Source organism: Balearica regulorum, chromosome 2 (assembly GCF_011004875.1).
Source record: "Balearica regulorum gibbericeps isolate bBalReg1 chromosome 2, bBalReg1.pri, whole genome shotgun sequence".
Lineage (NCBI taxonomy): Eukaryota > Metazoa > Chordata > Aves > Gruiformes > Gruidae > Balearica > Balearica regulorum.
Window position 1 is genome coordinate 58178765 of NC_046185.1, and position 21239 is coordinate 58200003.

Below are 21239 nucleotides of genomic sequence, written 5' to 3' on the forward strand. Positions count from 1 at the left end.
AAGGAGAAAAAACAAACCCGATGCACCACTAATGTGTGCTACAGTGACAATGCATACTACAAAGATAGAAGCTATTAAATATTTCCCTAGACTTAATGAAAGAACATTTAAAAGACCAAATTCTGAGTATGGTTAATTTGTGTTCCTTTCTCTCAATAACTAATCATGTCCTTACCTGCCTTACTATGTTTTCAGTAAGCTATTTCTGGTTATTAATTATAGCACAGATAAAAAGGGTTTCATTCTAAAATACACCACTTACAGGAATAACAATAACTGTAAGAATAATAACAACAGCAGTTTCAAAAAGGTCATAAAATGGGACAAGTCTTCACAGCCGAGAATAAAATTTTATTATTATATAGATTATACACAGGTTTTTAAGAAAACTTTTTTTCTTTATTTAGAAGCATGTTAATTAGAAGCAATTTGCATCAAATATTGAGAAAGTTAATGAAATGCAGCAGTGGCAAGTTCAAGCAGGGGATGGATATAATCTTGATTTTATTATTGAACACAAAGTAGGCAAAAAAAAATTAAATGCCTGCTGCTAAATTTAGTTACAAAAGTAACCACATAAAAAGTTAACTATTTGGTTTGTAAACATTAGGCTGCAGATATTAAGACGGCCAGCAGCTCCTACTAACTTTCATGTTCTGAAAAATCAGTCTCTGAGTGATCTTACATTATGTGAGGATGCATTATATATAAAAAAAACCCCTTATGGTAACATTAAGTCAAGTGACTTAGCATAGATTTTTGGATTGGGGAAGGTAAGCCTGAAGAAAATGAAAATGCAAATAGGACAGACTGATTTTTTTTTTTTCCCCCTTTCAGTGTAATATATTGTACTTGCATGTTGTTCAGAGCACCTGACAAGATATAACTTCTGCATGAAAAAATACTGCAAAATCTAGGTACACAGGGCAAATCAAGTATGAAAGACTCAAGACTGAGTCCAAGATATTTATCCACTTAAAAAAAAAAAAAAATCACATCTTGAATTTTACGATAGTGGTGTTTGAAAAGCTATGTTACCGTAACACACCACAAAAATCACAGCCAGAATGTTTTAATAATTGAGATATGAAAGGACAGCCACTTAATGAACTCCTCCTCCTCTTACCATGTCATAGCAGTCGTGGTGCAAGAAGGATTAAAATCAGGTCTGCAGCCTTTTCCAGTCATTGAGAGTTCATCGAAGAAAGGAAGCCTCTGTATGCTGCTTATTCTGACACTTGCCTTTTCATCCCTCATGATACAACTTAAAACTATCCTAAGGGGGATGAACGTGAACAGCGCCCAGAGCTTAATACAAGGGCTGTTTCTTCTGTTTCCAAGAAGTCTCAAAAAGTATGGTTGAAAGCAAATTATATGGTCTTTGCAAACTGGTGAAATATCCAAAATATTATAAATGACTGAAACATTAACTAACTCGGTCTGTAAGTATTTCCATTTGCAATCACTGTGAAGAGCTGGGATTTTTTTTTTTTTTCCCTAACTGAGCCTTTCCAAAACCCAGCTTGACCCAAAGCATTCAATCTTTGCTTAGATCACTAAGAAGATTAGAGACTGTTTCCATCCACATTCAGGGTTCACAGAAAAAAAAAGACATTATGTAAATACCTTAGCCTTGCCAGCTTCTCTGTCCAAATTCATCCTCAACTGACTAGGAAACAGTGCACCAAGCCAAAGCAGTGTTAACAGAAATCACAATTTAACCATCTGAAGAGATCAAACATTATTTCTTGCATTTGTTTGAATATATTCCATCAAGGGCTCCATAAAATTACAGAAAATACAACTGACTCATCCACTAAAATTCAGGTAGGTTTTGCAAAACCTTTTTGGCTAGATATATACTGGCAGCTTCATCAAAACACCTGGCCTGCTGGAATTCAGATTTCAAAAGACAAAAAGTGTTTCCACTTGCAATCATCTTGGGCAGAGGGCCTGTATGAATGCACCACAACGAAGAAAAGGATTTCTTTTTCCCATGGGACACAAAGACAAGCTATTGATATTATGCAAAACATACTACCAGCCTGCAAATGCCAGGCTTGTTAACTGTTTTGAAAGCCTTGGAGTATTAACATAAACTTAAAAGATGTACTTTTTCTTAAGCAACAAGAAGAAATTACTTTAGCCAACAGATCACTGAACATGCAACTGGACTAGGCATCTGCCTCATCCTTTGCAGTATGGTACTGCAACAGGTTTAAAAAATAAAACTCAGCTTGAGATGCCTTCCCAAGTGAAGGTTATTTTCTGAAAGATTTTATCTCCGTGCAGATAGACTAGACCTGGTGATTAGGTGGCTTTTTTTTTTTTTTTTTACTAGATATCCTTTTATTCCTATGAATGTGAACTTCAAGGAGCCACCTGACCAGAAAAATCTTACCAAGACAATACCTGTGTATTTATAAAACTCAACCGAGCATTTTGCCTTGCTTTATTATCCAGAATAACATTAAGGGATGGACCAGTCAGAGGAATAAGAAGTGTTTTGACATGAATTTGTAAGATGTTTCTGCCTGCTAGGGCCATCCCTATGCACAGTACATGGAACTTAGGCCCAGAGTAAGTTTTGAGGTGGCTTTCACAACATCTGGAGCCAATCCGCCTGCTCCCTACCAGTTCACAGGTGCTTTCTCAAACTTTCTGGGCAGAGATTTGCCCCTGGCTCCACCACTTGTAACTGCATTGGGCCAAGGACTAGCTGATTCCTCTGATAAAGGACTTAAGGGGAATACTAGTGAGGTAAGACTTCAATAAAAGGGATGGGAGCAGAGTTAGCTAATAATCCACAAAATAAATTCAAAGAAAGTACAGAAAGCATTCACAGAAAGTTCTTTCCAAAGAGCTACCTGCAAAAGCTTTGCAACTTTTTAAATTGGTATTTTAAATGATCATTTGCAAGCGCCATGGAATGTCCAGTTGCTTGACATGTGAGCTCCTAATTAATTTTACACACCTCAAAGAAAAGGTAGGTTTTGTGGAAATTGAGACAAACTGCTAGTTTGCTGGTGTCAAGCACATCTACCTCATTATTTAAGTGTTCTCCAGCAATCTGGTAAAGCTTTCCCCTCATGCTGGTATTTGTTGTTTTCATCACACTTTTTACCACTTTGAGGTGGGTAAAAGAAAAACTACATAGTTCTCTACTTACACAAGTTCAGAATTTAATGGTTTAAGTGATCCTCCCCATAAAATGGCTTAACAAATACATTCCTTCTTTACTGATTTTCCTTTCTAATATGAAAAACCCAAACACAGCTGCAAAGCTACAGCATTTAGCAATAACAGGTGCAATTTGATGAAATAGTGGCCTTGGTTGATTCCCTCTTTCAGGTTTGTAAAAAGAAGAAAAAATGTAGTTGCTCAAATTGAAACCAAAACTGCAAATGGGAATTAGATGATGCAAGGATTGACAACAGTGCTTTGCATAAGATCTCGATCCTTAAAGAAGTGTCCACTCATCTATATCATACAATCTTCATCATCATTAACTACCCTCTGCTTTGCAAACTCTGAAGATTAAAGGCCTTAAGCAAATTATTTATATATAACCTTAAGTATCAAACAGGAACAGACTAACAAATGGTTGCAAATGCTCTCCTGGGTCAAAACTGAAGTCAGCATGAAAGTAAAGTTGAAAGACTCACGTGGGTTGCCTGCGTTTGGGAAATGCTGCAGTGCCATTTCATATGCTGTAGCTGGTTTTAGAAATACAAAGCAAAACTGGAGCAATTCAGCAATGCTCAGGATGAAACCGGTGCACAGTAAAGGACTCTCTTCCACTATTTTCTTCTAAACAGAGTATCTGTCCTGACACCATTTCCTCCAGGTACTGATTGCCTTGAGGTGCTGAGTGCTCAGATTCATTTTCTTTCTTAAACTCTTACATTTCACAGCTATTTGAAGCATCTTAACTCTTCCACGCTATTAGACTGAATTTAAGTGGTGATGAGAATCTTGGTAAAATTTTAACAGGCAGCAACTGCAAGATTAACACCTCACTGAACTGTCTCACTTATAAACTTGAACCTTTTCCAATGACAGAAACAATTAAAGGTGAAGACAAACTGTATTCTGTTACATTTATACGATGCTATTTTTAAGGAGACAAGACTTACTTACAAATATTTAACACAATTATTAACACTTAAAAGCATTTAAAACTTGCACGGGTGTTAAGAAATGGAAATCAAACCACAGTATACGTTACTGGCTACATTTCAGCTTTTAAGCCCAATCCTGTATTTTTCATGCTCAGTGAACCCTATTCTTACTCTCTGTTAGCTTTCTAAGTACAGAATGAAGACCTTGACTACTAAAACAGACTTCAGATGGAGGTCAACCTATGGTTTTGTGAGACGATGATATTCCCACTGGATATTTTGACATTAATTTTTCAATGACTGATTTTATGTGCTAGTGCAGACGTCTTGACGAAGCTGCGTTCACGTAAATTCTTATTTCTTCTTGAAAGCTATTAAGCTATTTTTACCCCTCAAATACATCCCCTGCATACAGCTGTTACTGGAACACGTGTTAGGTGTCTTGTTACACTGTCTTTACACAGTGGACTAACAACATCCTGCTTCCCAAAGAGGGTTGTTTTAAAAGAGCCAATTAAGTGAAAACCAATTCCGCATTCTGTCTTAGTTTCAGAGAAACTGTGCTCCATTGTTTCTTAGCAGAATAACGGAAGAATTAATAATATAAATATGCAGTAATCTGAATTTGCTAGGTCTCGTTCTTTGACTATTCAGTGCAACATCAATGGGATTATTCATAAACAAGGGCAAAATCCTACAATTTATAATTTTCCCATTCTTTTACATGAAAAGTCAACCCCTGCAACATATAGCAAAACCACTAGTTAGCCTGTCAGCAGCAACCGTTTTCTAAAGCTCTCTGCTTCACAGCAAGGCAACAGCTCTGCATACGTTTGGCAGCTCTCATCTGTACCGTTCACGCATCTGCATCGTTCACGCATCTGCATTTCATGCCGGAGCAGCAGCGTGAAGGACAGGATGGAGGCATCTGGGTCAGAAAACTAGCGTCAGAAGCGGAGTACAGGCGTAGATGGGGAAACATGATAAAATTGGATAATTAAAGGAGAAGGGGAGTGACTGTACATATTCACAGGGCTACTTGTACAGTTGTTTAGCTAACAGCCCGTTAAGCTGTGGAACCACCCTTTACATTATTAAATAACTTAGACCTGAACAACTGATAGCGTAGAGTTGCACCCTTGTAATGTAATTTTGTATGGTTGTCTGCCATGTTTCTCAGGCCCTCCTTAGGGCTGGAGGGTGCCTTCTTACTGGAACTACTACTTCTGTTCACCAGAAAAGAGAGGAGAGGTGGTTTTCTACCAGGATGCTTGGCATACACAGCAGAGAATGAGAGCACAATAGATGCTCTTCTTTCTTCCCCTCTCCCCAAGCCTCCATATAAGCATATAAAGCAGCCATTACATTCAGGGTACTGCTTGAAAAAATAGAGAATCTCCAGAAAAAGAATAGAAAATAGTGAAATTTTCAAACAGAATAAAAGACAAAACGATTTCATCAAAAGGCAGCAGAAAATGGTGGGGAATGACTCTTGAATCAGAAACCAAATCTCACTGACACGGAAAAAAAAAAAGGGGGAGAATAATGCAGAAGAGAGGTTGTTTCTATATCAATTTTTCAATAAAGCCCATCAATCTCATTACTGAACAGGTCAGATGTTTGCATACTTACTAAATGAGAGACAATATATTAATGTAAGGCAGTTTTATTCATGTGCCACTTAAAATCCAATTAAAATATATCAACTAAAATAAAAACATGCACTTTCCTTGGCAGCAATTTACAGTTCACGTATAGAGCTTTAAATGTATGTGTGTGGGAAGCTTGTTTGTTTTTATGTAAAGCACTGAAACTTCTCTCAGTAGGCATAATAATAATTTGCTTTCATGTTTTGACCTGAAGCATGACTTTTTATTCCTATCCAAAATAACAGATTTCCAGCTGCATAACCAAACAAACTGTATTACTAAACATAACAAGCTTTTAAACTTCACTCCCAGTGAATAAATCCAGCAACTTCTAACCAGTCTCATTTTGCGTTCATTAGATCTCAGCATATGGAAACCTATTCTATTCCTTCATGCATGCCGTACTCCTTATTTGTAGTACCTTTGTCAGGGAAATCAGGTCTTGAAACTCTGAATGAAAAAGGCCCAAAGAAAAATTCTCCCTCATCTTCTTCTAGGCAAGTATGTTTAACGTTTTTTTTCTTAACATTTACAGCCATCAAATCTACATTGAAGTTGTCTTATAAAGCATATCAGTTACATAAATGTCAATACTTAAAACATATGCTGCTCTAAGATAGGTACGAACAAAATTATTTAACTCACAATTGATTAGTTGATTAAAAAGAAAATACTGAAATTCTGATTCAAAAATATATTATTGTTTATTCAAGTAGAACTGATATCTGGTAAGTCAGAATGTAAAAGGTGTTATTTTATCCTCAATCCACTCTATTTCAAGTGGTGGAGCCCTTTTTTGTCCTTCTCCTCTATGCACACTCTATTCCTGGAAATTGCCTCTAGTATGGCAATTACTAGAAATTGAATTATCTAGAGTCAATGGCTTTGACATACGCCCTGTATGTAGGTGGGATTAACCACCTGTAGGGACTGCAGATGGTGTTTATACTGCCCTGACTGCTCAGAGAATTGAGGGAAAGACAGCTTTACTGCTTTGCTTTGGCTCCACACATTTCTCACCAACAGCAGCAACAGAGGTAAACCCACCACTCTGTCAAGCATTCGAGGCCACTTTATATATCCCAAACTGCACTGAGTCCACGCCACAGGGACCGTAGTCACAGTAGGGGCCGCACCACAGTAGTTGCATGGCAGTCCATGCTGCATTTATTCTCTCACTCTTGCGAGACTCGGAATTAAAATTTTTGTCTTGCTGATGGAGATCTAAGGCTGATGCAAAGCTCATCAAGCTGGTCAGGAATCTTTTCTGATTAAGAAAATAAAAAAATTCTGGATCAAAGCCATAGCTGACCAAATCATGTAGGATGCTACAGGGTATTTTTCCATCGTGTCCCTGCTTTGTTGACCCATTTTCACTCCTATTTGCTAAAATGATTTCAGTCTCCATATGAAAATTTAGAACGGACAACTATAGTGAATATTATACATCTTGTAGTAATTGGTAGTTTTCCTGAAATCTTAGGTCCTGAACTCGTAGGAATACATATGAATTGTAATCTTCATTCTTTCTAATTAAGATATTGTGGAGATTCTAGTACAATCTAAAGGCTAACCTCTTCCCCCAATTTTAAAATATATTAGTTTTATTAACATCATGACTCCTTTGAGGGGATAGGAATGAGTCCTTGTTCCTACCAAGGACGAACAACACAGACTTCAACATAAAATGAGATCCCAAAGATACAGAGCGAGAGAGAACCTCTCTTGCTAATAAACTAAATTTAGAAACGTTTCTTCTTCTTCCCTAGAAGAAGAAGAAGGAGGAGGCAAAGCCATGCACTTTGGCCAATCTCTGATTGCAAAAACAAGAAAACTTTATCTTTTCAGAAAGAGCTACTTGCACTTTCAAATGCTGAGCATTCTTTGTGAAATGAAATTCCTTTGCACACTCAAAAGAAAAAAAAAAAGCATTAGAAATCTATAGTTTAAAGTATTTGAAGATTCTTCCCAACTCTTATTACCTTGCTTTTAATTAACATAAAATAATTTTGCACTTCAGATAAGTCTTATCATTCTTATCTAAGGAGCCTTGTAGAAACAAGCATGTTCTGCAGTAAAAGGGACATGTCCTTGACAGAGAATAGTTAAGGAAAAAAAAAACCCAAAACAAATGAAAACAACAATAAAAAAACCACACACCACAACCTAGCTACCAGCCGCCTCTTCATCAAAATTTTATTATCTGAAGGGGAAAAGAGAAAATGGAGGGGGGCAAATCACTTTCTTACTTCTCCAGTCGACTGCTGCATGAGTGCTTTGTTTTCAAACAGAGCTCTTAAAATAATTAAACTATGTTGTGCCAAGTATTCTAAGGACCTGCACCATAGATAATTATTTACCTGTTCTCAGTTACGTATCATGAAAGATATATCTCTGCAAGTCAGGCAGGAACTCCCAGCTCAATCTGTCAACTTCAAAGTTACCTTTGAAACCCTTGGCACTTGCAGATGCATCTACTACATGTCTGTTGAAATAGATGCCTTTTCATGCTCCGTTTACCAATGCTTTCCAAAGAAGAAATATAAAAGGAATTAAATCTCTGGAAGGTAATGAATACTGTAGTGACCTCAGTCCATGGAGAGTAAGGTTATCAAAGGGGCAATCATGGTAGAACACTCTCCTGCATGTAGTCAAAGACCAATTGTTACTCTTGGGTTACTCTTTTCTGTACTGACATTTTTCATGATAAAGTCACTTTTGAAGGCTGAAACTCAAGGCAGTTATTTTTAAAATAAACTAGACTTAAGAGCAAAGTACAGGTAACTAGAAATGTAAATACATAAATCTATTTCAAACACTGCTGCCTTCAGGAAGACGAAAGCCAGTTTAACATCAGCTTCATATAGAAGAACTTGATAGCAACGGATAAAGGGGCAAATCTAAGATACCAGCAAAGTGCCTCAACTGGAGTTTGTTGACAGCTCTGAACTGAATTTAGGATGTACCGTCACATCTACAAAGAGCCTGGTGTAAAACCAATGAGTGTTAAAGTTTACAGCTTGCTCTGCCAGCAAAGATAGCTGAAAATACTACTCTCTTGTCAAAAAGCTCCAAACTAAGTGTTTCTGAAGGACTTTTTGCAAGTATCCTTAAGTATACATCAGGGTCCCACGAGAAAGACGACTTCAAGTGGAAGCTGGGGGAGGCGGGGAAAGTGAGGGGGGCTCGGTTCCCTCAAACTCTGCATGACACCAGCAGGGAGCTGCCAAGAAACCACTCGGCTTGCAGCGTCTTCATTAAAAGACTGAGATAGCTGCCAAATTAACCTCAAAGAGAGGTTATCTTTATCTGTCAGAGTGGTAAAGAAAATTATTAATCATTTCATTGTGGTAGGCATTAAAAACAATAGAGGTTAGTGGGGGGGTGGCCTAGTTATCTTGCCAGCTATCTCACCTCAGCATTTCGCAGCCATGCACCCAGGCAGAAGAAATACCTGGTGGGAGATTACAAACCACTTGAGTTTCATCTTTACAGCGGAAAGTGTCCTGGATGCGACAGCAACACTTGTGCAGTTTTACCTGCTCACTTGACCCTAGAGCCAGGCGGAGGGCAGATGAGTGCCATGTATCCCCTGGCCACCGGGAGAGCACCTGGAAGGCATGTCCCCTCTCCTTCCTCAGCTGCTTGTGACAAAAAATGGGCCTGGGCAGGAAAGAAAACCCAACCCGTAGTATTCAGAGGTACACTTTTTGCAACTGTTTTGCAGTTTGGTTTTTGTAAAGGTTTTCTGTAAAGACAGATTGCAGCACTTCTGCTGAAGGTGACACCATGAGGCCAAGTGCCTCTGGCAGCCAGACTCTTCACTGGAAAGTCCCCGGCAAAGTGCCTTGGCTCTGAACGCAGTAAGCATCATTTCCAGGACAAGAAATTGCAATAAATGCCCTCCTTTGCTCACTAACACATTCAAACGTGAAAAGGACTGACATCACCCTTTTAAAACGAGCACAGTGGTTACTTTCAAAGTAAAGCAGACCACGTGTTGACCTCCAATTACACTGCCCAGAATGAAAAATCAGGACAACTGTTTAAGACACCAAATGACATCACTTTAATTAATGAAACCTGTCTATCAACATAATTCACTTAAACATTTGTCACGTTCAAAGCTGCTTTAAAATTACCTTAAAGGGATTTACACAAACTGTCCCCAGCTTTCCTGATCAAGCTAAGGCACAGGAATCCCTTCACTTTCTGTATAGGTTTATAAGAAATTAAATGCAAACACAAGGGCAAATTAACTTACTGAATATTTTTATTTCCAAACATGTGTGTTGCCTGGAAAATATATTTTCTATTTTTTTACCTCTGAGCCACTAAAAATATTTCTATGGTGACACGATTCCTCTGTCCAGACATGAAAATACTTAATAAATCATGCTGACTGATACTCTCCTGAACTTCAGGCTTTTGATTCATTAATATTACATGCCACTGCCAAAATAAAAGTTTTTTAAAAGAGCAAACTCTACAGCTCATTTTCTTCCCCCAATGCCAGCAAGTTTTCAAATATCACCTTACAATCTTTCCATTTTAAAAAGTGGATTGAGGACAGTGATATTTTACATATATCTGTGCAAGTGTGTGCAAATGTATAAAATACTTATGTGGGGGTTTGTTACACACAGTACAATATAGTGGACTGACTGACATGAACTGATCAGAAGAGACCAGTTCATAAAGAGACTTGGCTTTTACTTTAGAAGAGTCGTGTTACAACCTCATCTAAAGCAAGTCTTGGTCTTAGTCCTCACCTCAAGAAATCTCAGCGTGCTGTAAAGGAAAAGCAAATACAATTGCTCATTAGGAACTTCTTGTCCCAACTCCAAGCTTGCTTTGTCCTAACAGAAATGCAGGCAAAACCCCATAGATCTCTCTTTTGGCTTAAATCACCCAAAGTATTTTGTTCTTCCTTGCCATCATGAACTCAGTAACAATAAAACAAACTCCTGGTTTTTCTAGCATTTAAAATCAAGTTTCTAGCCTCTTGCTCAGAGATGCAAATACACATAAATAACAATAAAACAAAGGGGTTTGTTCTCTCAAAGGCCAAAAAGCTCCTCTGTTTTCCATCCAATCAGGCTTTCAAAAAAAAGTCTTCCTAATGCCTTCTTTACAGGCTTCACACAAAGCAAACTAAGAGCAGCATATGAAGCATTGCCCCCGCGTGCAGCTGCCTTCCTTGAGCACAATCCCTCAGCTCCCTGCCCTTGCCAATCTCTCAGCTAAAGCTTCTTCTTTATATGATTTAGTTCGGGTGTCCAAACAACGAGTGGCCATGGTTGCTACTTGGCTCGTCCAGTTTGTTTTGCCTCCCCACACAAAATCCCTGAATTCCCATGCCCACTGTCTTCCTATAGTTTCCAGGCTAGCCTACAACTTCCCTTCAATAAATGCTCTGCCAAACTTAGTGGATTCAGGAAGTTTATCTCTTGAAACCATTTTGTTCAGTTGCACAAGTGAGTGTGAGTAATTAGGAAGGTGGCTAGATTAAAATGTTCCGATAATTCTCCACAACTACACATACAAGACTCATCTGCACAGATGCACAAGCTTTGGGACAGTATGGCCCAAGCAAGGCAGTAAGGCAAAGCTAAAGCTACCTGAGAAATGCACAGAAGCTATCACCCAGAAGAATACTGCTTTTCCCATTGTGTTACTTCATTACAATTTCTTACAAATCAATCATTTAAAATACACTCAGGACCATGGATCCTGTGGACAATAGTCCTTTGAAAGCTACCCCTTAAGACTGCTTCTGTTACAATGCTATTTAAGGATGTTGCAACTACATGTTTTAAACAAAAACCTACTGTAAAAATCCTTTTACTAAGAAATGCAAAACATTCCCTGTCTTCAGACCAATCTTTGGGATAAATAGGATATTCTTTTAGATTCAGATCTTCAGGGGACAGCACAATCTAATATACACTGTTTATTTCTTTGTATCAAATGGCCTTATCTCACTTAAATATTTTTCTAAAATACAGCATGCAACAGTACACTAAGCAAGGGGGAGCAGAAAATAGCATCATGGGAACACAGTAATCACGAGCATATTAAAAAAAAAAAATCACACAGTTAAAAAAGAGAGATTACTATTTTGTAAAATTAGCGGTACTTTTAAATCAATTCAAATAACTTTTCCCCAAATGTTTCATTTCTTTTAATACTGTTACCAGCACTGAAATAAATGCACCAAAAGAAACTTTGCCTCAAGCCCAAGGCTCCCTCTTGAATAATTCAAAAGCAAGAAGATCACAGTGGCTTAATTAAAGGGCCCTCTCTCCATTGCTTTACTTTTCCCATGTTGCTGTTACAGTACAACATGCTCTATAAGGAATTAAGTAATTTTGTAGCATCTACGCTGCTTCCATTTTGTTTGGCAATGCAATTATATCATCCTTAAAGTGACTCCAAACTAGCAATATTGACAACTGAAATACCTATAGTTTTTTACACAACTGCGATCAGCAAAAAGAACTTCTGAGCATCCTCAAATCTAGTCATTTGGAGTCCTGGCAAGAATTAGACAAGGCAAAGCTTCCACAGCCACTTTTCCTTTTCACTCCTCTCCTGAATGGGGTGGTGGATTGTGAAGCTCTAACACATCACAAAAGTTAGAGACTCCAAAATTTAAAGCAGACAAGCACTTGGAAATCCTGCTGTTGGACCTTTCGTTTCAGCCTGGAAGGGCTAACATATTTTCCCCCAGCTAAATCAGTTGGCCTAATTAAGAAGTTCTCCCCCACCCCATAAATCCTGCTTCTCTCATGCCTGTAGAGCATTAGAGCTCTAAGAGCACCTTAACTGCCCATTTCAAACAAGAGCTCTATATGCACAACTTAAAAACTGCAGAAACAAGTTAATCTACTGTTTTGAATACAGTCTGTGAGGGCAGCTACTGGGAACCTTCAACACGTAACATCAGATGGGAGAGAATATCGTACAGCAATTTTGCATGTCACTGTTAATTTACTTGTCTACAAGATATACGACATTCATCATGTAAATAACACAAGCAGTCCTGATAAGGTACATGGGATATTCCCTATGGGATGTTGGCATTATGTGGAAATCAAAGAACACTTGTGCCTTACAGACACGATAGAAGATGTCATGTGAATCCGTATAAAAATGGCCTTTAAAGTAGCAAAAGGACTTGGTAGAGCTAAAAAGCTGGCTGTAACACCATGAACATCCAAGACTGCAAAGTCTACATGGGTCGAAACTAGATTCTGACAAGATGAACCTTTGCCAAACCCTCATGTAAGACAAGGTGATGTCCTGGCTAATTTTTCTGAGCAGATCAACTGTCTTTACCAGGCTGACAGTGAACCCAAAAAATCCATGACGGCCTTCTGTTCACTTATCAGTTTTAACACCTGGAGAGGGGAGGTGGTTGAGTGTTGAAGAGAGAGACTCTAGGGGAGATCCCCTCAGCTTTGGACAGGTCAGTCTGCATTGCCTGGCTGAGTGCTGGAGTTAATCCGTAGGGCAAAGAAGATATGGGTCACTGTTGTAATGGCTCTGCTCTTTTTTTCACTTTGTTATGGGTCACTATAGCATTACTGTGTTAATTGACCAACTATTACCCTGATTTCCAGTCATTAGTTAGAATTTCAAATTAATCTGATCAAACAAAATGTACCTTGTGAAAGTAAATACCTGATCTACTTTAGTCTTCAGGGTCTATTTTAGGCAGTGCAGGCTAACACAGGTTCTTTGATGCTTCAGATCAAACCTCATACTCCAATGTATTATTTCTAACAGATTGCTTTGCACATTATAGACATTTGTATTTTTAAATGGAAAACTGGAGCTCTGTCATGACAAATTCTGCATTTTATGCACTGCAGGGCACCATTACCACCAAAGAATCCTTCCACCTCCACTAAAAACTGGAACTTTATTTTTACCCACATATAAATTATTTATAATAATTGCAGCATAAAACAGATGAGAAAAAGCCCATGCCCATGCCCATTTTAGATGCATAAAGGCCACACACAAATTTCAGGTGTATTCGAACCTCCCTGTACGTAAAAATAATCTGAACACCCAATCTGTGTTTCCTGTTTTTGTTGGACAACTCCTTGGATTCCTCAGACTATTTTAGACCTTAGACAGGTTATACCAGTATAATTATGTGACTTATGGGTACAGGGTTTTTTAACCAGTGTAGATGCATTACTGTAAGCCATAATGGGAAGGCAAAAATCACTGCAGAAAAGGTGGTTTGGTTTTGGTTTGTTTTTGGTTTTGTCTCCCAGCCTGGAATAAAATGCTCCAATCCATCTAAGCCCACACCAATGGAAAGGATGTTTCCACTGTTCTGTATGAGAATAATTAAAGCAAGGGGGGAAAAAAAGCCCTTCTTTTTTCTAATGGAAAGATCAAAGTCATGAGGGACAGACTCCTCACAAGTACATTTGGTTTAATGCAGTTCTATGCAAAACCTCTCAAAATAAATGTTGTGAACAGTACAAAATTACTTCTGCCTCTACTTACCTTTCACTTGCAGAGTTCCCCGTTGTCAAAAATCCACTTGCTCTGCAGCTGTTTATAAAGCCCTTCATATCAAAACCCTATTATTATTGTTAAATGATTTTATTTTAAAACCAACAATGGGGAGATGCATTGCTCATACATTATGAAGACTGAAACATGGAGAGAGACGCTTCTGATTTATTTTGCACAGTCTGTCCTCAGCTCAGCTCCCTGGGCCTGCACAGTACTGGAGCTTCAAACACTGACTCCTTTCATGACTCAGCCAGCAGTACAGTTTACTCGGCCAGCCTTCAGCTGTGTCTGCACAAACATTTGAGGGGTCTTGCAGCAAAACAGATGAAGGAACTGATGGAGTTAAAAAAAACAAAACCAAACAAAAAAAACCTCTTTTGGAATGCTTCGACTAAATATAGGTGACATGGATCCTAGCCAAGCTGATAGCACAGACAGAAGAAACACACTATGGCTTGAATGAATAACCATGATGTACAAGGCTTGCTTGGGCAAGAGAAAAATAGCAGGGTCACTGCATTTCTAAGACAACTCCAAGTTAGCTCAAAGAATGGTGAAGGAATAAGAAAATGCCTGTGGATGGGTCTCATTCAGTCAAGATCTATATATTCCGTTGTTAACCCAATCTTGAGAATTGATTCTCTGAGACTTTCACAATGTCCGTGCGTCTGTCTGAAGATACTGAGCAGTTGATACAAAAAGGTGTACTGTCAGTCAGCAGGCTTTGGGAGGGTAGGAGCCCAAAAGGGAATGTTTTTAAGCCCCTGGGCACAGGAGATGAGCACTGGTCCCTGGGATTTCACTGCTGAGCTCAGAGGTCCCGCTTCTGTCAATGCATCACAGAGAGAAAAGGTGACCAGGGTGTGTGCCAACACAAGCTGTCTACCTGCTCAGACCAGTGCCACGCAGTTCCACTTTCGGAGGCCCGAACTCCCCACAGGCATCAACTGGGTGGTGTCCTGTCATACCAACGTGATATGAGAATGTGTTCACAATATCGTTTTGGGAGATCTTTGGGTTTCTTTCTAGCTTACGGTTCCCAAAGAGTTAAACTGCAAAAAGGAATTGCCAAAGGAGAACCTGTCCCCCTCAGAACTTAAAAGGTACAAAGACTAGATAGTTGTACTTTCAGGGACACAAACAGTTGGGACAGGAGGTTCCCCAACATTACAAAAGGGGTCTCAGACACCAGGTCTGTGTGGACAACTGAAGATCCACAGATAGATGATTCATTTTTGGTCAAGCCAGAAAATCAAGCTCAAGTACTCTGAGAACAAAAGTGAACGGAACTGAGGACTTCCAACCTACTATAATTTCATTTTTTTCCCCCCATCAATATGTGGACACATAGATCACCTTTTTCTAAAAGAAGATCCACCTAGATAAAAACTAGCACATGACATTTTAGTAGACTATGAACAGGACTCAAGAGAAGACAGCTGATCATTTGTTGTCTTTTTTTGAGTGTGATAATTTTCACAAATGCCCAATGTTGTTGCATACCTTTTTAATATAGAATGAACAGACAACATCTGGAGCATTGGTTACCATCTCAGTAAGGTTCCAAAATCTTCACCAGCTTCAGTGTTACAGGGTGCACTGCAAGTTGCTTGTTTTGAAATGAAGCATAAATACTGTTCTGCAGGCTCATACAAAAATGCTAAAACCCACCCAGCCTTATTAGAATTACACACGCAGAAAGCTGCATCTTACAGATTTTAACCTCATGGACTAGGCAAAATTATGGGCCTTTGAATTCCAGTAACATGAACTCTTCAACTGTTTGTCAAAACCAAATACCCAGACTTGTTTTTAACTGCATTTTCTGGTTCCTCTCTGACAGGTTCCCATATTATACTTACACAGGGTCATACCATCTATGTGATAATAATGTATGTCCTCAAACTCAGAAGGGAGCCTCCAAAATACTTAGATCTAAATGTACATCTTCTCATCCCGCCTGTAATTGCATGGGGACAGGACATATTCTTCTTTTCCTCTATAATTCTACACATGCCATAGATAGTTGATCTGTACTACCATCAGAGTACTCAAAACAAAACACAAGCAGATCAGTATCACCACTGTAAATTTCAGTTCCTTCCAGCTGAAAGATTGAACTACCAAGACATACGAGTCACCTAGACTTACAAGTTTCTCATTTTAGAGACCATGCCAATGATTAAAGGACAATTAAAATATCTGAAATATGGGGGGTTTGACAGAAACAATTTAATCTTCCTCTTTGCTTACAAGCAAAGCACAAACATTAATTTCTACCTATAAAAATATAGCAAACTGTAATCTTGTTTACATTCATTATAGTGAGATAACACAATACTGTATATGCTGCTCTGAAAATAATTTTCATACAAATTAAAAGGTCTGCATGGAGATTTCCTAAGTACGAGTTTTGTTTACTATAGAACCTAGGTCACTAATTCATCTGTGTGAAGCAGTAGCCACATGACAGATAATTTTTGGTCAGAAGTAACAACATTATTACTGAACTACCTAAAAGTGATTAGTTAGGTAAGGCCTGGGACCAAGGCCACTGAGCACTGGGGGCCATCCACCTATATTTGTCCCTGATACAAGAAGGTGTGGCCTGGCTACAGATAAGATTCCTTTTAAAGTTCAGTTAACTTTCGGGATGAAAGGTGAACACGAGCAAGATATTGGTTCAGGAAGACCACTGCCTCCTTATGTATCTTCTAGGAGATCTGCAGAAAAAGGTAGCCGAGGTGGTGACAAAGGTTCGTGTCATGATTTGCAGATACTACTGAAAACACCTCTGCTCTGAAGAAGGGCTAAGGTAAAGTCTAGTACTGGCATTGGCGATTTGGCTACGATGACGTTCAAAGCTGGAAGAATTGACAGGGCCAAGGCTAGGATGGCAGTTCAGCCCAGCAAATACCAGCACAGAATAAAACCTGCTATCAAAGGGTTATGTGGCTTTATTTACATTTGGAATTAGAACAGGGTGTTGGCCTAGAATAAAGGTTAATACTAGAACTGGGTTTAGAGTTGGGGCTCTGGCTAGTAGATATTGATAAACTGCAGCTTAGAAAGCACCTCCAAGTTAACATGAAAAGTGGTGCTGGCTCAAACCATCTGACTGCAGAGATCTGTGTGATAAGGAGTGAGATAACGTTAAGATTAGGAGCAGAATTAGGGTTTGAGCATACTCTGGAAGAGGATGATAAACTGCATCATCTCATTTCAGTATCAGGGAGAGCTGCACACTGTGATAAAGGTGCCACATGACAGGATTTCACACACCCTTAGCAAGCCCAACACCACCCAGCGTGCCAGGCTGACTGTCTAGGTCTTCTGTTGACCCAAGGCTCTCCAAGCCATACACATGCTGTCAACCTGATGCGTTCCCAAACCCTCAGGATTACTGTGTATGTACGCTTCTGTCCTTGTGTCCACAGCACACCAGGTGCTCCCAAAATGTACAGATTTCCTGTACTGCACGTGCACGGTGTGTACGTACCGCGGGTTGGAGCAGGGAAAGGGCCCTGAACAACCAAAGCATCTGTCTGAAACATCCAGTCCTTACTGTCTCTATTTCGCCCTTCATTTGCACAAGGGCTGCCATATCCAAAATACATCAAAGACTAAAAACGTTAAGCGTCTGGCAACCAATGTCTCCTCTCTTCATAGATGCATTTTTAAAAAACAGTGGATGAAGTCTGTGCAGCAGGTTGGTCCTGCCAAGGAAATCAAAAGCCGAATCAACCAAATATACCGAGAAGCAGCACAGAAGCTTGTCTGTGCCTTCTCCAAACAGGAGCTTTGCCAATGATGACCTTGGCAGTACTATTTAGTACTTACCCTTTCCCTAATGCTTGGGAATAGGTGTCCAACACATTACTGAGCATTTTCCAGGTTAGGGGAGGCTTCAGGATTGACCTTGTCTACTTCACATTACAGAAAAACCTGACACATATCTATCTCTTTGTTTTAATCACAAAATAAGCTCACCCACATTAGTGATTAAACGTAAAAAAATCAGTCTTAGTGGCAGACAGGCCTTGGACCTGACAATGACACATTTTGAAGAAGGACAAAACTTCTAATCCTTCAAGGACATTTCAAGGACAAAACCACGTCCATACTGGAGACTATATAGTTAAAAACCTTAAATATCAATATAAGTAGCACACAGCCCATGTCTACCATTTTCCAAGCTTGCAATTTAGAGAATGCAGACTAGGCAAGAACAACAGTTGCTCAATTCAACAAGCAAACCTGCTTCAGCATTCACCGTGATTCTTGCAGAGGAGAAAGCTTCACCGTGATTCTTGCCAAGAGGGAATTACAATAATCGAGCCTCATGGTCACCAGACCACACATTACTGTTGTGAAATGGTCACTGGGTAAATAAGGGTGTAGCCTGCAACACATTTTACCACTGGAAGGGGAAAAAAAACCAAAACCAAACCACAAAACATGGTCTTACCCCTGAAAAAGTACGAAGTCAAGAAAAAAGGATCTTACAAATCTGCACTGATGTCAAAAATGTGGCAGAATGATGCTGCCATTCTGGTACTGTCAATGCAGGAAAGACTCAGAGTAGGGAATAAAGGCAAGCTCAGAGTTAAACCTGCAGCAAGTAAGTTAGGCAAAAGCAACAACAGCAAGAAAAGATAATTCCAAGAGATGAAGGAGTAAAAATTAGGATGATGTAGAAATGACAGCTGAACTTCAGTTCACTAAGGTGAAGTCACAAAAGCGGTACATTTCCAGAATGTTAACAAATGAATAGCAAAAGATGAGAAAAGTTAAGATGCTGATTTTAAAACACATAAATAGGCAGATAACTCAGACTACGTATTAACACACAGAACCAGAAAGATACAATCAGCAGCCTTAACAGTTGAAACCTGACCAAACATTTTCTTATCTTTTTTGTATTTCAGGGATGTGTACCACTGTAACTGAAGGAGTTCAGAGAATTTTTCCAAACTTACCTTTTCTTGTTGGCAGAAATCAAGAACTTGCAAAATAATCACCTCTACAAATCACTGCCTTCAGTTCTGCATATACAAATGTCTCTTCCACCTCTGCACTAAAGGAAACTTCCGCTAACGATCCAGCTTTGATTGTCCCACCAATTCACAGCATTTTTACCAAACTGGGGTGAAAAGAGGATGCATTACACCTATCCTCTACGTAGCACTGCACTGTTTGGAGCAGCTCCCATGCAGACTTAGCAGGGTGCTGCTGGCCATTTCTAGGGAAGGTGACTGTGTGACAGGGAGTTGCAAAGAGAGGAGAGAGCAAAGCAACCTTCGCTCCTGCCCTCAGTGAGGGTACCAACTCAGCATGGCGGGGAGTGGCAGGGGCTTGAAGGGGAGAGTACTTATCCAGCCAGACCCTCCCCATCACAGCGGAGTGAAAAGCCGTTTCATTCATTTCTTCCTCTGACCCCTGCTTCTCTGAAGGAGGGATTAAAAATGAAGGCATTATGCCTTTAGCATTATTTCTGATGCAAAGAGGATACAAAAGCATCTCAAACTAAAGTTACTCCCATTCCAGTCTCCTAAGAGTTTCCCTCTTTACTGTCAACCCATCAGAAGTGGCAGATTTTAGTGGGGTCTTGTTTCTGCTTACTAATGTGTCCTGATGTGCTATCTGGGACACTCTTCTGGTCTCAGCTTCTACAACTACACTCTTAATTTCTGTGACACACTAAACTTCTGGTCCCGAGGTACGACTTGCATTTACGAAGAAGCAATATACAGAGTTCAATCCCCTGGTACAAGTTAGCATACAATTTTCTAACCTATATTAAACTCATATTATTTATGAGATAAACCAATCATACAAATTTTGTCAAAATCCATGCTTATTAATAACTTTGTCTCTACTAAGAGCTCATTGGGCTCCAAAATTTATACCAAAGACTACTCTATAGAAAATAGAGGGTTAAAACTTTTAAATGACTGTTTACGGTAGTCCAGACAAAATTAAAGAACTTTTTGCAATTAAAATTCATAAGCTCTGTTTCCAAATCTCACAACTCAGGTCAAGAACCGCAGTCATAATGATCGCCAATGAAATACTCTATCCTGACTCACTCCATACAAATAAGCTACTCATATAAAAGCACTCCTCTGCTTCAGTAGAGGAGGGTGGCAAAGGAAGAAACTGATAAGGAATAATTAAAGTAATACTGCACTAATGAAAAGGTGAATTAATTGAAACAGCCCATGAAGTAGCCAAGTGTACACAAAGTAATTCAACAGGAAAGCTGACTATCCAGTGCATGGATGAAATCAGAACGTAGTATTAATGGCACATCCAATGATAAAGTTGATCATGGATCTTCTGTTGCTTACTGTCATACATGAAATACTACTGCATGTCCTTTTTGAAAGCAAACCTTACAGAATGACCAGGGAAATCAGAAAATTATACAGCCAGTATTGCATTAGACAGTAACATGGAAAAAAGAGTTGATTTTCTTATTGATAAAACCAATGAAATATCACATAAACTGCCCATTACTGTACCTTCATGACATCTTTATAAGAATGAATGGCCTCAACTTCGTCTTTGTCATCATCATCGTCATCCTCCACTCCTTCATCCAGAGCATCATATCCTTCATCCCTACTCCCGTCTGTTTCTGTGGTATTAGTCATGTGGTCAATAAGCTGCTCCAATGGAGGACTTAATTCCCGCTCTTCATTGTCCTTCAAACCATAGTCCAGGGCTTTATATATAATAATCCCTAGTGATTCAATAACCTATAAAAGTTAAAAAGAAATATTTATTAATGCCTTTTACATGAATGAATAGGTCAGTCTAGGAACACCCTTTTCTGGTGTCTGTATTACAAACTTAGCAATTGAGAGAGCAATAAACATCAAAATTAAAGAGAAAAATGATCCCCTAATACCTACAGTAGTACTTC

At 39.1% G+C, this 21239-nt stretch overlaps 2 protein-coding genes across 5 annotated transcripts in view; one reads left to right on the top strand and one right to left on the bottom strand.

The window, feature by feature from the left end:
- The window catches only part of SPIRE1 (spire type actin nucleation factor 1), a 137175-nt gene that overhangs the window by 54620 nt on the left and 61316 nt on the right, over positions 1-21239 (bottom strand). For all 4 annotated transcript variants that reach the window (XM_075744481.1, XM_075744478.1, XM_075744483.1 and 1 more), the window contains exon 3: positions 20836-21072. In XM_075744481.1, coding sequence (XP_075600596.1) covers positions 20836-21072 — 237 coding nt within the window. The remainder of the gene's footprint in view (positions 1-20835; positions 21073-21239) is intronic.
- Positions 1-21239, top strand: part of PSMG2 (proteasome assembly chaperone 2) — a 152687-nt gene that overhangs the window by 43588 nt on the left and 87860 nt on the right. The window lies entirely within an intron of this gene.